This window comes from Thunnus albacares, chromosome 5, assembly GCF_914725855.1.
Source record: "Thunnus albacares chromosome 5, fThuAlb1.1, whole genome shotgun sequence".
Lineage (NCBI taxonomy): Eukaryota > Metazoa > Chordata > Actinopteri > Scombriformes > Scombridae > Thunnus > Thunnus albacares.
Genome location: NC_058110.1, coordinates 28,645,744 through 28,661,164, shown reverse-complemented (window position 1 = coordinate 28,661,164; position 15,421 = coordinate 28,645,744). Strand labels below are relative to the sequence as shown.

The following is a 15,421-nucleotide window of genomic DNA, read 5'->3' as shown; positions in this document are numbered from 1 at the left end:
GCTCTGGGCTAGACCAGTCTGGACTGCTGGTGTCTCATTCAGCAAGCAGAGGACACTAACAGACTCTGGACATGTGATACAACAGCACAAACTGTCCTCAGTTTCCTCAGTTGCAGACTACTGTACAATGAATACACCATATATCACAGAGGTTGTGAAAATGTCATTGAAAAAGAGCAGATGCATTCAGCAGAACCCCCCCCGCAGGATCTGTTTTAAACATTAGCTTCACGGGTTAGTTTACCTTGTGTGGTATCTCTTGTGTGTCTGCGAGGCAGAGACGACAGCGCGGGGGCAGCCGATGGGCGGACAGGTCAGCGTCTACAGAGCGGTGGCATTTCTCTAATTGGCACTTGTTAGAGCGAGAATGAGTCAGCGCATCATTGTTCATGCTTGACGTAATCCATCATCGCACCGACGCCTCTCCACAAACATGACAGTTTGACTCTCATTCTCTCACAGTTGTTTTATTGGTGAAATTTCCTCTTTAGACATTATTCATAGATTAATTATATCTTATTTAAGTGTAAAATTTGAAACAAGTGGTTGAATAATGACGTATTTTCTGTTTCCTCTCTTTCTTTATCTTTTTTTTTTTTTTTTTTTTAAACATGTGCTTTACAATGGTCATATATTTCTCTGACAACGTGGTGTGTTTTCACAGTAGATGAAACCTGTTAAATCAATTGCCTCAGTTTATGGACTGTTTCAAGACCTTCTAGCTTTGCCTAATATTGTAATGTTTCTTGATATGATCTTGTCTCCCTTCCAACTGTTATAATAGCACTGAATTTCCAGTTTTTTATTGAACATTTTGTATTTGTAACAATAGAAATGTTTAAGAAAATATTCTGGTGATCGATATCAACAGTTGTTAATTCAGACACAAGTCTATTATCGAGTTTGTTTTAGATTCTAGATCATGATCAAGACTCATAATACGAGTGACCCAGTGTGTAATAAAGTAAAAATTGAAATAGCATACAGTATTTCCGCCACAAATTGTCATTGTTTTGTTCTAACAAGTCTGAAATCGGCAGCAGAAAAGAGTTTTTTCTGCCACGGGGGTGTGTGATGTGTTATTGGTTCTGTGACATGATTTTTTCTTTCTTTGATTAAAACACTTATGCAAAATGGGTTGCTACGCTGTCAGTTTTGTGGCAAACACACCATATAATGACAACACAGCCAGTGGCTTAATAAGCAGGAACGGGCACAAAAGGAAATGAGATTTTGTCTGAATCAAACGGTCAAATTAAATGAGGAGAGAGGACACACATCACATAGCAGTGACACTTGACAGCCTCTAATAAACTGGATGGCATTTTCATGTCTTTTTGCTTATTTTGATGTATTACACACATATGGATCAAATTAATAAATAATAGTTCAAAAGATGATTCATTTAAAAAAAACAACAAACGTGTGATGTTATGGGTGATTTGTATTAAATCTACCATGAATGAAGAGTCTGCTGGCTGTGAGATAAGTGCAAAGCTTCTGAAAGACTGGCATGTACAAATTTACTGCTCCCATTTTTTTATCCGCGCCTTTTGAAACGAAACACCACTTCCCCGCTGTCAGACCAGGAGTTTCCTCTTCATGGTCAGTCTGTAAATGATTTGGTAGCCGTCGTCCCAGCCGTAGAGCTGTTTTTCCTCCGGATTGTATTTCAGACTAGTGTGGGCTCCGTACCTCCGGGGGAAGTAGAGCAGCGGAGCCTCCTCGCTGATCACCATGTCGTTGACGTCAAACACGCACTGAACCCGGGAGCGGCTTGCCAGGCGGGTGTTGTAAACGACATAGACAGTTCCACACACTATGAAAGCCGCCTCTGCGTTCTCCCGTGGGCACCGGGTGTCCCAGATTTGTTCTATATCGAGCGTGGCAGGGTCCATCTTTGCGAGGCTGATGTTTGGTTCGCTGTCACTGCTGGCATACAGAAGCCAGAGGCCCTCGTCGTCTGCTGTGAGGTCCGCAATGGTCTCTGGGTTGAGGTTGTAAACACTAGCGCGGCCTTCCAAAGGGAACATGGCGGAGTCTGTCACCAACTCACTCAGCAGGTCATATTTGACCACCTGCACGTCTCTGTCAGCCTCTTGCTGTATGAAGTACAAATACCCGTTATAAACAGCGCTTCCAGGACCCGTCCACTCAGAAGGAAGCGTGATCCGTCTGCTGTTGTTGACTCCAGGAGAGCGGGAAAACTCCCTCACAGAGTCGAACTGGTAGAAACTGTCTCCTGCCGTCCCGTTAAAGACGTAAACCTTGGACGACTTGGGGTCTCTGGTCCACATGCCCTTTGGACTGCCCACTCTCTTCAGGATCTTCACTGATCTGATGCTGGAGATGATTTCCACACAGTCTGCAGTGACAGAAAACAAAAAATGATCATGTTTTTGTGCTTACAGCAATAATAATGGAAGAACGTGTTCACGAGTGACTGTTTGCTGCACTGTAGCCATGTGAGACAAGATTTAGGTTGTTACATGGCACATACGGTACTGTGCAAAATGCTGTAAACTAAGGATGCTTTCAAAAATATAAATGATAATTGTTTATTTTTATCAATTTACAAAATGCAAAGTGAGCGAACAAAAGAAAAATCCAAATCAAAGTAATATTTGGTGTTACTACCCTTTGCCTTCAAACCAGCATGAATTCTTAAAGTTACACTTGCACAAAGTCAAGGATTTTGTAGGATTATAGTCAGTCAATTATACCAAACAGGTGCTAATGATCATCAATTTCACATGTAGGTTGAAACACAGTCATTAACTGAAACAGAAACAGCTGTGTAGGAGGCTTAAAACTGGGTGAGGAACAGCCAAACTCTGCTACCAAGGACAGTTTCATATCACAGGTCATACAATCTGGCAAGACTGAGCACAAATGAGCACAAAACTTTTGCACAGTACTGTGTATAATTGTCACTGGCAGATTTTATCAGTTGTAGCTAGTCGGCTAATTAAGATAGCTTCAACCTTAACTCATTGAGTTGGTTGAAAACATTTCTTCCAGCTGACTCATTTTATAACGAGAGCTCTATAAAAGGGGTTTTAAAACTGTGATTGATGGTTATGTATATGATATTGTGCTAAATGAATGAGGCTGAAGTCAGCAGTTAATCCATTGAAATAGAGAAGTATTGTTCTGGTGTTGCAGTGTAGAGCTGTAATATCAGACTGTTATTTCATTCTAACATCACACTGTTTGGCTGTTTAGGTCACATATTTTTTAAAAAAGCAGGTAAAACTTTAATGTTACAAGAGAAAAGGATGACTAATTAATGTGTTTGACACTATAAATGGTAACGTTGGCAGAGATTTTCTGAAGTGTAAGCTTAAAGTGGCAATCTTGAAGATCTCTGAAGATTTTCATTTAAATAAATGTCTGTTAAGTCACAATCTATCACCAAATGAGGTAACACAATGCTGATTGAGTGTATGGCTCACTGATGAAAGCCCTCACATTTGCAGTATTATCAAAGAGTAGGAGTATTACGAACTGGGTGAGCGACATTCTCGCCATGCATTCAAAACAGTGGAGGTAATGTGACAGACTCGCTCTTTATTCGATTGTGTGTGAAGCTGCTTATTTTTTAAAAGCTTTTTTTTTTTTACTTGCTTTTTATTTGCAAAGCTTTTATTGCAACATACAATAACTGTCTCTCTATGTGTGTGTGATGCACACACACACACACACAGAGTACTCGGTGCTCCTCAGAGCAGAGGAGAGCAGGCAAAGTAACGTGGCAATAAATGACAGCAAAACGCAGTAGAGACTTTCACCCTGAGCTGAAATGAAACAAGTGCACATAAATAAGATAAATAACATAAGTAAACAGTCTCTGCTGCGTTTTGCTGTCTTTTATGGTCACACTATATCCTCTCCTCTCCACTGCTCTCCTGTGTGCAGCACACACACACACACACACACAAGGAGTGTATGTGTGCTGCACACACAGCGGAGCAGAGGATAGTGAATCAGGTGAAGTACTCGAGTTAACGACAACTAAACTCTTTCTGCTCTTTCTCATCACACTTGTACCCGGTCAGCTACGTGAGAGTTTGTACCATGTCTCCTTCAGAGTCCTCGAACGCTTGATTGTCTTGCTTTGCTTGTTAGTTGCTTTGGATAAAACTATCTGCCAAATGACAAAATGTAAATGTACTACTGTTGGTAGTATGGACATGCTAATGTTTGCAGCTTACCTCTGAGCACACAAACACATTGTTTCATCCATTCCTTACAGTTTTGCCCAAACTAATGTAGTTAGTTACTGATGTGCTCCTCAACCTTCGCAGTAACATCAGGTTACTACTGCAGGTATTATACCATCTAGCCTAACATGGTTTTGGAAAAGCTAAAAAAAAACAGCTGACACCAGAGAAACTGCCTCAGCATGTGGAGAAATCCAATCTATGTAGGAACCCTATCAATCACATCCATAATCTGATTGAGAAAATAGGTTTTCAGGGCCTTTAACCCTCTAACCAGCTGATGAGTCATTACTAACACATGCTGTTCAATCGCACAGAAGTTTATTTTTAATTGGTGGAGATTAAACTTTTCATTTATATCAGTAAGGTGTATAAGGTGACGCACAAGACATCCATATTACATCACATTTCCATGTGATGTAAATTACATCATATTTCCATGTGATGTAATGGTGCAGCAATGAAAATATGGAGCAACGTCTGAATTAAAATATGACAGATGTGTTTGCTCATGTTGCCAGTTCACTGTCAATGAAACCTGATCAAAACACACTCACACAGGCCCGATAGAAGAAGATAAGCTGTTTTTTTGAGTTTAAAATAAATAAAGTAATAAGGGGATATCTACAGAGGCGTAATGCATTACCTTGAGAACAAAAACTTTGCCCCGTTTTTCTGAATTCTGAGAAGTTTTCATGAAAAAACAATTCTGCTGTTTTTCTGAATTAATGAGATACCTCAGAATCTCAAGAGAAGCTCTCATTCCTATTTGAAAGCTCAATTTCATGGAAGCAAACATGTCCTGCCTGTTTAATTTAATCCAGTTTTATTTTGGTTTTGGTTTGAAACATTGGGACATACTCGTGTCTTTATATAATATAGATGTTGTTATTAGTTTGTCAACTTTGTGCAGGCACCTCAGGACAGGCAAAAATGTTTCATCAAAGCCCAAAAATAGATGAAACAAACACAGCAGACTGCCTACAGAGCCGAGAGGTTATTTTAGTTTGCAGTTTCCATAAACAGGCACAGCGGGATGACTCAACTTTAATACTGGCAGAGTGGATATCTGGACCAGCAATCTTTAGGATTTATCTGACAACCCATCGGCAAAATAAAACTTACAACAAGTCCGACATGAGATAAAAGTACAACGCATCATGTTGATAAAAGAACACAGAAAGAACATGAAAGAAAACACGTGTATGTATCTGTATATGTATCATCTTTACCATAATTACTCTGCTTTAGGCGCAACGAAGTTCAGACAGCAGCGTTACCGCAGTCAGGATTTTGAAATATCTCGTTAATTTAGAAAAACAGAGCAGAATTTTGTCTTCCATGAAAACTTTTCTCACAATTCTGAGATAATTATCTCATTAATTCAGAAGAACTGGGCAAAGTGAATGCATCACACCCCCGTAGATTCCTGCATGCCAAGGGAATTAATTGAACTGAATTTAACTGGAAAAGGCTGCATCCAGATGCTACACCTCAGATGACATCTCTGTCTATTGTTAAAAAGTACACAATTATAATGTTATTGAGTACAAAAGGTGAAAAAAAAAAAATTCACACAATATAATTATAATAATTGAATTTACATAAGTAGTCCCATTAGCATGTTTCAGTGAAGTGCCACTTTACAGCTGAAATGTGTATTTACAGCCTGACATTTAGAAAACATGCAGCAGTTAATATCCGGCGCTCCAAATTAAGGTAAATTCAAAGCCGTGAGGGGGAAATTGTAACCTGACGCGTTAGATTTTACACAGAAGCATCTGAGAAATCGTCCATGGAAACTGTTTGGAAACAGGAAGACACTTTCAAAAACTACTTGGCAGGTGATTGGATGAATCATCTGTCTATCACCGTCTATGGATTCACAAGATCACACGTGAATCCTCTTAGGATGCCAATTGGTCCGAACCACCGGTGGGTCGAACACAAGTGCATAACTTGAAGTCTAACGAGATGGACTGTTACGTGATCTTGTGATGTGATCTTGCAAACCCAGCTGCCTCCGAGGTAACGGAGATCGGGCACAAAGACTCATAATAAGAGGAGGTATGAGTGCAGCACGAAGACTAATACTGCACTTTCACTAAAATACACGAACAAAGGATGTCCCTCTGATGTGTCCAGGAGGGAAATTAACATTATGCCCACAAATCTGAATTGGGCCCTTACAATGCAGTGAAGTTCGTTTTGGGTCACTTCACAGACATTCATAATGGACCACTGTGTACAGAGCTCACTCCTGCGAACATGAGCTCAGAGAGGAGCGCCACTGACCCTCAGGGCAGCTTCCTGTCCCTCCTCTCTGCAGAGACGGATCTCACACACAGAAACTAATAGAGCTCTGTATTGTCCTATCATCCACTCTTGGATAATGGATTGAAATCTCCCTTGATTATGTCGAGTGTGACTAGCATTATGATTCTGAGCAGAGGGTTTATGATAGTAATTTTTGAATTTATGTGTTATAGATTGCCTTATTTTGTCTGCAAGAATAATTTAAAAAGTTTTTTTTTTTTTATATTTGTTTTTCTCAGTGAGAAGAGTCAGTATAAATCTCACCAAAGGAGCTTAATGATCCATCATCATGAATTTGGCTCTTAGCTTTTCGAACCAATTACGCACAAATATATATGGATATTTCAATGAATGTGTCAGATTCAATGAAGTATTACTGATGTGTTTCATGGAATTAAATTGTCATTTCACAACTTTCCACATCATGCATTAAAAGGGTTATAAGTCCCTGTATCACCCAAATAAATGACTCAGTGTAGCAGTCGCGTCTTAGCATTGTTTGTAGCAGCACGCCTTGGGATCAGAGGATTATAAAGACAAACGGTGCTGCACTCAAACAGCACTTTTGGGGGAATAGCTCTGCTGAAATAAATGAGTTGCATCAAGCCACATCTCCTGGAAAACATGACTGCCCACTGACTCAAAGCACTCTGTTAAATGTCTTGTAACAGCAGTGTGTTTGTTTCCCATTTTCCAGTGGCATGACTTTTCCAAGACAGCAACTCTGCAAAAAAAAAAAGGTGTTATAGCGCCTGGTGTACTGTGAAAGTTAACTGTAGGACACACATCCTATATATATATATGGTATAGGTTCTGACTGTGCCAGAGCTCTGTCATGAATGAAAATGAAAGATCAAACGCAACTATCCTGCAGAGGCCGTTTTTGGCTGAAATGTGTTTGTGCTTCCCCGCAGCTCACCAGAGACTCTTGAGTGCAGCTCCTCCCAGTCGTCTTCCTCCTCTTCCTCTCCTCGGCTCTCCTCCAGAGCCCAGGCTCCCTGCTCCACAACCTTGTCTGCCTTATTAACACAGGCCCGAGGGGAAGTCTGGCTCTCCACGTAGTCCATCTCTCGCTCCATTCGGTCCACTCGGACTCCAGCTCCTTCCAGGTCTTTGAACAGCATGCTGTGCTCCTGTCTCAACCCGTCCATGGTCTCAGCAGTGAGCTTTTTGAAATCCAGCAGCTCTGTATGGTAGCGATGAGACTGTTCGTGCCACAACTGCATGCGATCCTACCAGACACGAGCAGAGCAAAACAAATAGTATAATGTGCTGTAGGATGAGCTTAGGTTTGGTAGGTTTTCTGGTTTCTATTTAAGCCAACTGACTGGGGAAGACTATGTGTTTACTTTATTCAACATTTTAGCCACACTAGCGGTGAGGCGCTATGAATGGCAATCTTGTCCTGTCTGTCGGTCAGTCAGTCTGTTGGTCTAAACTGAAATATCTCAACAACTGTTGGAGGGATTGCCACAAAATTTTGTACAGACATTAATTGTGCCCAGAGGATGAATCTTAATAACTTCAGTGATCATCTGTCTGTCCATCTAGCGCCACCAGCAGGTCAAACTTTTCAAATATCCCAACATTCATTCGGTGGATCGGAAGCAAAGTTTGTACAGAAATTCTTGATTCTCAGAGGATGTATCGTAATTACTTTGGTCATCATCACTTTTCCTCTAGAGTCGTCATGACGTTCACGTTTGCAAAATCTTGACAACTGAAATTCGGTTCATGTTCCCCTCAGGATGTGTCATAACTTTGGCAACTTTTCATCTTGCGCCATCATCAGGTCAAAATGTTAATTTGTGCAATACTTTGATTTATAGCCAAATACCTGTATAACTAATGACATTCCCATCAGATTCAGCTGTACATTGTGTTTAGTGCTGATTAGCAAATGTTAACACGCAAACACACTAAACGAAGTTGGTGAACATGGTAAACATTATACCTGTTTAACATCCACATATTATTATTGTCACTTACATTGTAAGTGCATTATGAAGGGATCTTCTAATGGTCAGTATGAACAGGAGGAATGATTACATGACTGTTGTTTTAAGACAGACTTGAAAAAATGTGACCTCGTCCTTTTAAGAACAGCCTCACAGAGCCGCTAGTGCAGCTGTAGCTTCTGTCTTTTTGCCAACTAATGTGAATCTTAGATGGTAAAATGTCCCTGTTTCAATCAAAGTACTATCACCATCACCAAATAGAATACAGCACTGTATTTCCCAAGTGTAGTTATTGACATAGAGTGACAGGTGAATTATTCAGGTAATAACTGATGGCTCCTCCACCGCCTCCTCCAGCTCAGTTTCATTTTCTTTCCCTTTACTTGCTGTGGGCCTGTGGTCAAATGGAAATGAAAGTTCAATGAAAACTTGCTGATGAATTGCCATGTTCATATCAAAGCAGAAGTTGCACCAGCATATTGGAACTGAGACTGGAGGGAAGCCGCTTGAGGGCGAAGTGAGCGAGATTTAGCTGTAAATAGACTATTCATTTTATGCGAATAACAGTTTTATGATTGTCATTTTTTGCATGCAGCCACACAGTTGATGAAAAAGTAAAAAATCCCAAAAAACACATTAAAGGAAATATTTAAATTAGAGTTTTCTGAAATTACTACCTGAGGAAACCAGACATGTAATCCTCTTGCATTTCATATCACGCTCACCTTAAGCCAACAAATGTCTTCCCTCATACAAACCCTGCTTGCTCTTTCATGACACAGATATGCATTCTTTTAAAAAACAATACTGAACTTTCAGTAATTCAAGTCCTTCCCTCAGGCACTTTCTTGTAATGCAGATTCATTCTACCTTTTGCACAACGCATTTTTTGTGAAGCTGGTGGGATGTTGGATGCCGTAGAAGCAAAGGTCGAGCTTGTACTCATTACTGGTGTGTCATCGTCTTAAAACACTGAGGAAATTGTAATGTTGTCGGACAGAAAGTAGCGTGTTGCATGAGAAGAAGAGCCTGCATGCATCAACTGATACTCCCCCACAGGGCCCTGCGGAGTTGATGAGCTGGGCAGAGATTGCATTAATTGGTTTGCGTTAGTTAAGACATTGAACTCAGTTTTCAAAAATATCAACTGGTATTATACTTTTTTTAACAACTGAGGAAAATATGTACTTCCACTTATTGTAACGCATGGAAAACAGCATAATAATCAATTTTTATTCATTTAAATAGGGTTGTTTCTTACCTCAATTGCCAACAATCTGTTCTCCAGATAATCCATCAGTCCCTGGTAGTAGTGCTGGGCTCCAGTGAATGTCCAGGCCATTGAAACCAGGAGGACCAACACCGGCTTCATTGTGAGCCGATCAATGGGACAGTTGAGTTTCTTTTGTCCAGCTTTTAAGGAATTCTTCAGGTTTACCTCCTTGATGTGTTTTCCTGCAGAACAAGCTGATGTCCTTTTTTTAGAGCTTCGCACGACGTATAAACGCTTGCGTACAGTGTACTTACCTATGCAAAAAGGTGAGAAGGATAAAGAGAGAGAGAGAGTAAGAGGCCGCACAGAGAGTTTCCAATTCTTTGACTGCTCTCACTTTGCTGGAATGTTTTCACAAACTCTCAGGGAGGAGCCTTGTGCCTCTTACCCCTCTCTGTCCTCAAAAAGTGAGTGTGCTCTGCTAAACCCTGTGCATGTGTGCATGTGTGTTTGTTGCACATGTTGTACACACCGGTCTCAGGCATGTAGGGAGAAAGTAGCGCAGACACAACACAACCAAAGGCTCACTTGAGATGACGCTCATTCATGGCTCTGTGGAAAGTCTCATGAAACTGATGTACAGTATAACTTAATATGATGTCATACACTGTTGTCATATGTTGCTCCATATTAAAATCAGATCAGTTTCATTGCAGAACTTCATGTTTTTGACAACATGAACCCAACTTTATTTTGAGGTATATGGTACATTTATATCACATCTGAATTTCGGTAACGCTTTAGATGTGAAAAGTGCCCTGAGATGACTTTTGTTGTCATTTGGCGCTATATAATTAAAAATTGATTGATTGAATTGAGATTACGGCCCACATCTTCCAGTGTAATTATTTAGTACATCACAATATCAATAAGATATGTACAGAATACATGGAGGTAAGAAATTCGTGTTTAAGAGGCAATGGAGATCTTGGATTTTATTGCACTATCCTTGACATTTTGTAGATATGTGTGACCTCTCACTGTATTAAATTAACTAAAATGAAATATATTTGGCATACATTATATCACATTTGAGTGTCTATGCCTTGGTAATGCTTGAGATTATAGTCCGCAACTTACAGAGTAATTATTTAGTTTGTCACAATATAAATAAAATATGTACTTAATATCTTTACTAGAACAAATATGTAAGCACAAGTGAAGAGGGAGGTAATATAAGTAACATTGTTATTGGGTAATAAGACAGGAAAGATGGGTAAAACAAGGTGACTGCATTCTTGATATGGCAATGAAATTTGTTATGGTATCATCTATTTTAAAATTATGATACTCAGTTTTGGGGGGTTGGGGATTAACATTATCATTATCATGTTTTATTCATGTGTTATTGCTTATTGTTGTTCTGCATGTCTGCAGGTGTCGGGGGACAGTTGTAGTCAGAGTTGCTTGGTTTGTGTTTCCTTGCCTTGTCTTGGTTGCTTGGCTACATGTACTGAATAGTGAATACTGTTGCTGTATTATTATTATACTTATGTTTTGCTGTCTCCTGTTGCTCCGTATGGCTTGTGAACTGTCTTGTGAAAGCTTTTTTTTGTTGTTGTTGCTGTTTGTCTTTGTGGTCGTCTTCTGTCTGTAATTTTTAACCATCACTTCATTGGTTTCAGAACATCTGGCCAGAGGACTGTAGTTGAAGATCAGCCAGCTGGCTAACATCAGCATATTTACAGAAATGTTGATTCATGGGCGTTGTCCTTATAAATAAAATAAAAAAGAAATGTAATACATTCTGAAAAGTTTTTAAACATGTAGTATTTATTATGATGAATATGGTGTACTTTATTATTGCTGTGGACAGAATATTTGGTTATATCTGTAGCTGTAGCTATAAAACTTTTGTTATGTGTATTTTTTAGAATATGATATAATTTTGTTTTTATACATACATAAGTAAAACTGCCACATGTAGTTTTTCTGCTTTTTCCTGGACCACTTTAGACTTTATTGTGTTATTCTTGACATTTTGTAGACACATGTGACCTCTCACTGTATTAAATAAACAAAACTAAAATGTATGTGACATATTTATTTATTTATTTATTGTTTATTTGTATGGGGACAAGTATACAGTATGGACTAATGGGACATAACAGAGCATTTATAGCCTAAGCTAGTTTGCAGGGGCCGTCCCTCCCTTGATGAGCCTTAAAAATGAATTAAACTCAACATTAAAATACGTATATACCATATACATACACATACAGTAAATTTAATCACAAAACAAACAATGAAAACGACAAGCACCAGGTCACTCATGACCGTAGGACTGATCCCTCTTTTAAAAAATGGTTGAGTTTAAAGTGTTCCCACTCATGTTCTGTAAGGAGTTTCACATATTGATCCCCCTCAAGAGACAAAGCCATCTGTCCAAATGAGGATTTACAAAAGGGCACCTTACAAATCCCAGTAGATGCACCTCATGTTGCTGAGCCACAAAGCCTGTCACATCGATTTGTTCAATGTGCCATCTCGACGTTACCTCGAGAGGCAGCTGGATTTACAAGATCACGACATCACAAGATTCTCACGAGAATCTGGCACGTCAAGTTAATCTCAATGATAGACAGTAGAAATTAGTTCCACTTTGTTTTTTTACTGCACAATACTCTTTTATCAAAATAAAAACAGAGAGTAAGTTTGTTAATATGGATGATCCGACTGAATTGGCTCTTTGAAACATTCAAATTAGTCAGTTAGTTCGGGAAAACCTGAGAGATCAGAACTAACTAAATGTAGCCTAATATTAATTATTGATAGGTAATCTTAAAAATATTTTATTTCAAATTAATTTGTTTCAAAATCTCTCCATATCTGTTACCCCCTTACTTCCCTGTGCTTCTGTCCTTAAACCTATCTGGTATTTTATTGGTGCTCAGTATGTACAAAACATTTACACTTTAATATGCCGGCTGTAATGTAAAACATGTCCCATTTCTCTCCTAAAGATGAGTGAGTACTTACTACTAAAATTTTAATGCAATAACTGTATTTATATAGCAGAGTTCAACACAAAAAAAATGTGTTTTACTTTCAGAAAATGCATACAGGGTACAATAATAGCAACAAGATGAAGATATTAAAAACAGCAATGTTTTGACATAAAAGAAAAGAGAAAGGGATCTGTAGAGTTAAACAACACAAATAAATAAAATCTTAAAACGATCATTATGGAAACACTTAAACAAAGAGGTAATAAAAGGCTAATGAATATAAAGAGAGTAAAAGACGATGCCAGGAGGATAAAGTTCAAAGAAGCGTTTCTATAAAAATGTGTTATTAGGTGAGGTGTAAAAAACTGAAACTGTGCCAGCAGAGCTAACAGTCGGATACTGAAGCAATCTGAAGAGACCGGTTGAACTTTTACCAAACTGCCGTCATTTAAAAGTTAAGAAAGACATTTTCAGCGGCGATTTTGCTCCATTAAACAAGAGTCGGACGTTTTATGGCTTCACTGGTCCCAACACGTTTTTATCTGCCTTATTGGTTCAAACAGATAGCTCCTCTCCCACAATGACAGCTTGAATTAGTCAATAACACTTCATTGCTGCTTGGAAGGAGATTGTATTGCTCCGATGTGAGCGAGCAGCGTATACTGTAGATTATCCTCACTGTAGTGGCAACAGGGCATGAGGCTTTCATTACACAGGCTATCACACTTACTGACAACGCATGACCTTTCACCCCTGTCATAACGGATCAAACCGGGAACCGTGAAGTCTGCACAACACTGCAAAACATATGAAGCTAGTTCAACTTAAAATGTGATAAAATGTGACCTTAAAGCTGCAACTTTACTGTTTTACTTCTCTCTCTGTGCTCTCAGAGTGTCATTATCAGCCGCAGCAGGCAGCTATTTTCAGAGAAAAGGCTCTAAAAACTCACTTTCCACTACCTGCTCAGCACAAAACAGTAAACAGACACAGTTAGTGACTAGCTGGTGAACATAGTGGAGAATAGAGCAGCTAAAGAGCCAGATGTTTCCCTCAGGAGTTGGTAGAGAGCAAAAACAGAGCCAAAAGAGAGTGAATATTGTACTTACATTCACCAGGTGGACGGAAACTCGGCTCCAAATGACTGATAATGTTGTTCCGTAACTGCTGGATGTGGAAACAAGCAACTATTTGCTACCAAGTTAAACATATCATCTTAAAATGTGATGATATGTCAGCGTTGTGTTCACAGCTTGTTTCTGTTGCCCCTTAGTGGCCAAAAAATCAGTTAAACCACATTGTTATATATTGTATTATTGCATAATGTTTTGTTGACCCATCCAACCACCCCAACCTCCTCCCTACACAGACTTTTTTGCTATATAATAACTTCATCTAATTTGCTCCTTTTGCTCCTCTTATAAGCACTACGGCCACTAGAGGGCTTTCTCACTTGAATGTTAATATGATGTTTTGGGTCACTTGTTTAGGAGGACAGTCTTGCTGAAAATGAAAACTAGAAATAATTATCACATCCTTTACCTCCTTTAACCCTTGAATTAAAGGTATGGCTTGCAATTTTCTGTATTTTTTATTTTTCACACTGAAGTTCTTTGAGAAATTTACAGTACAGCACTAAGTCAAGAAGTTGTGATATTTAGAACAACTGGCTAGTGAAGCTCTATGATCACTTTTATTAGTCTTTGGAGCCGTTTCTAACATCCTTCTCTTCATAATGTCACCCAGTGCTGCGGTGTGGCTCACTGACATGATTTGAATAGTTTTTTGACAGTAATAGAGGTCTACGGCACAGAGGAATACGCTATGTCAGGCTTTGGATGCACACACAATACTTGTAAGTGGATCAGTTCATTGTTGGTTTGGCTCTGCACATGAGATTGCTGCACCAACGCAGTTTAATGTGAAGGCCGGTGCCAGATACTCCATCAGTGTAACGACTGTGGTCTAATCATACTCTTTTTGATTGTCTGCTTCCTACTATCATCTCGGCAAGTCCTGAACTGAACCACCGCAACCCCCGCCTACCCCTACCCCCCACCCCTCCACCCCACTATCTATTTTTATGCCTGCAGACAGCAGACCAGACTGTGAGTGTCGTCATGGTAACAAAGTGTCGTACAGCTGCTTTTAGAATCGAAATGGGCAACCTGGAGTTTGATCTAATCTGGAGCACATTGCCTGTCTGGATCTGGCAGGCGAGGGCACTGACAGGCCAGTGGCTGTAAAACTGTGCATGTGTGTGTGTGTGTGTGTGTGTGTGTGGGTGGGTTTATGTGTGTGCTTTATGACCCAGAGATTTTGTTCAATCATAGTTTTTGATGGATGTGAGTAATTACAGTTTTATCCCCTTTTTTTCCCCCCATTTTGCTAAATTGATTTGAAGCATGCGTCTCATAGGCCTACTGCCTGCCACTCAGTGTGGATTTTTAATCTATTATTAATTGCCGGCTTAATTGCACCATTGAGTAGTGCAATGTGATCAAAGGGCAAGTATCACTCAGGATTCATTATGTTCTACTAAGCATCGGCATATTGCAGTCTTGTAACCTTTTTAGCTGGAGGCTGGCATATGATAAAAGGTTTTAACATTTGTTTAGAGGTGGGTCTCATTGATTCAGTTTATTCAGGAGACAGAAGACAGAAATGTCCTGTGGCGAGCTTTACTAAACCAGTGTAAACCTT

At 39.5% G+C, this 15,421-nt stretch overlaps 1 protein-coding gene across 2 annotated transcripts; it reads right to left on the bottom strand.

The window, feature by feature from the left end:
• Positions 1-527: 527 nt before the first annotated feature.
• On the bottom strand, positions 528-10,206 carry olfml3a (olfactomedin-like 3a). 2 transcript variants are annotated; one of them, XM_044351918.1, is made up of 3 exons: positions 9,759-10,206; positions 7,459-7,771; positions 528-2,365 (listed from the first exon to the last, which is right to left on the bottom strand). In XM_044351918.1, exons 1-3 carry the CDS (start codon positions 9,867-9,869, stop codon positions 1,581-1,583), a joined length of 1,209 nt encoding a protein of 402 aa, XP_044207853.1. In that variant the 5' UTR covers positions 9,870-10,206; the 3' UTR covers positions 528-1,580. The 2 variants fall into 2 exon arrangements, 1 of the variants encoding a protein (XP_044207853.1); XR_006403492.1 differs by lacking the exons at positions 7,459-7,771; positions 9,759-10,206 and adding an exon at positions 2,638-2,715 and having other exon boundaries at positions 2,276-2,365.
• Positions 10,207-15,421: the final 5,215 nt, after the last annotated feature.

Coding starts and splice junctions, on each gene's coding strand:
- olfml3a (XM_044351918.1), bottom strand. CDS start 9,869: ATGAAGCCGGTGTTGGTCCTCCTGGTTTCAATGGCCTGGACATTCACT. Junction 7,772..9,758: donor ACAGATTGTTGGCAATTGAG/GTAAGAAACAAC, acceptor CGTGTCTGGTAG/GATCGCATGCAGTTGTGGCA. Junction 2,366..7,458: donor GCTGCACTCAAGAGTCTCTG/GTGAGCTGCGGG, acceptor CTGTCACTGCAG/ACTGTGTGGAAATCATCTCC.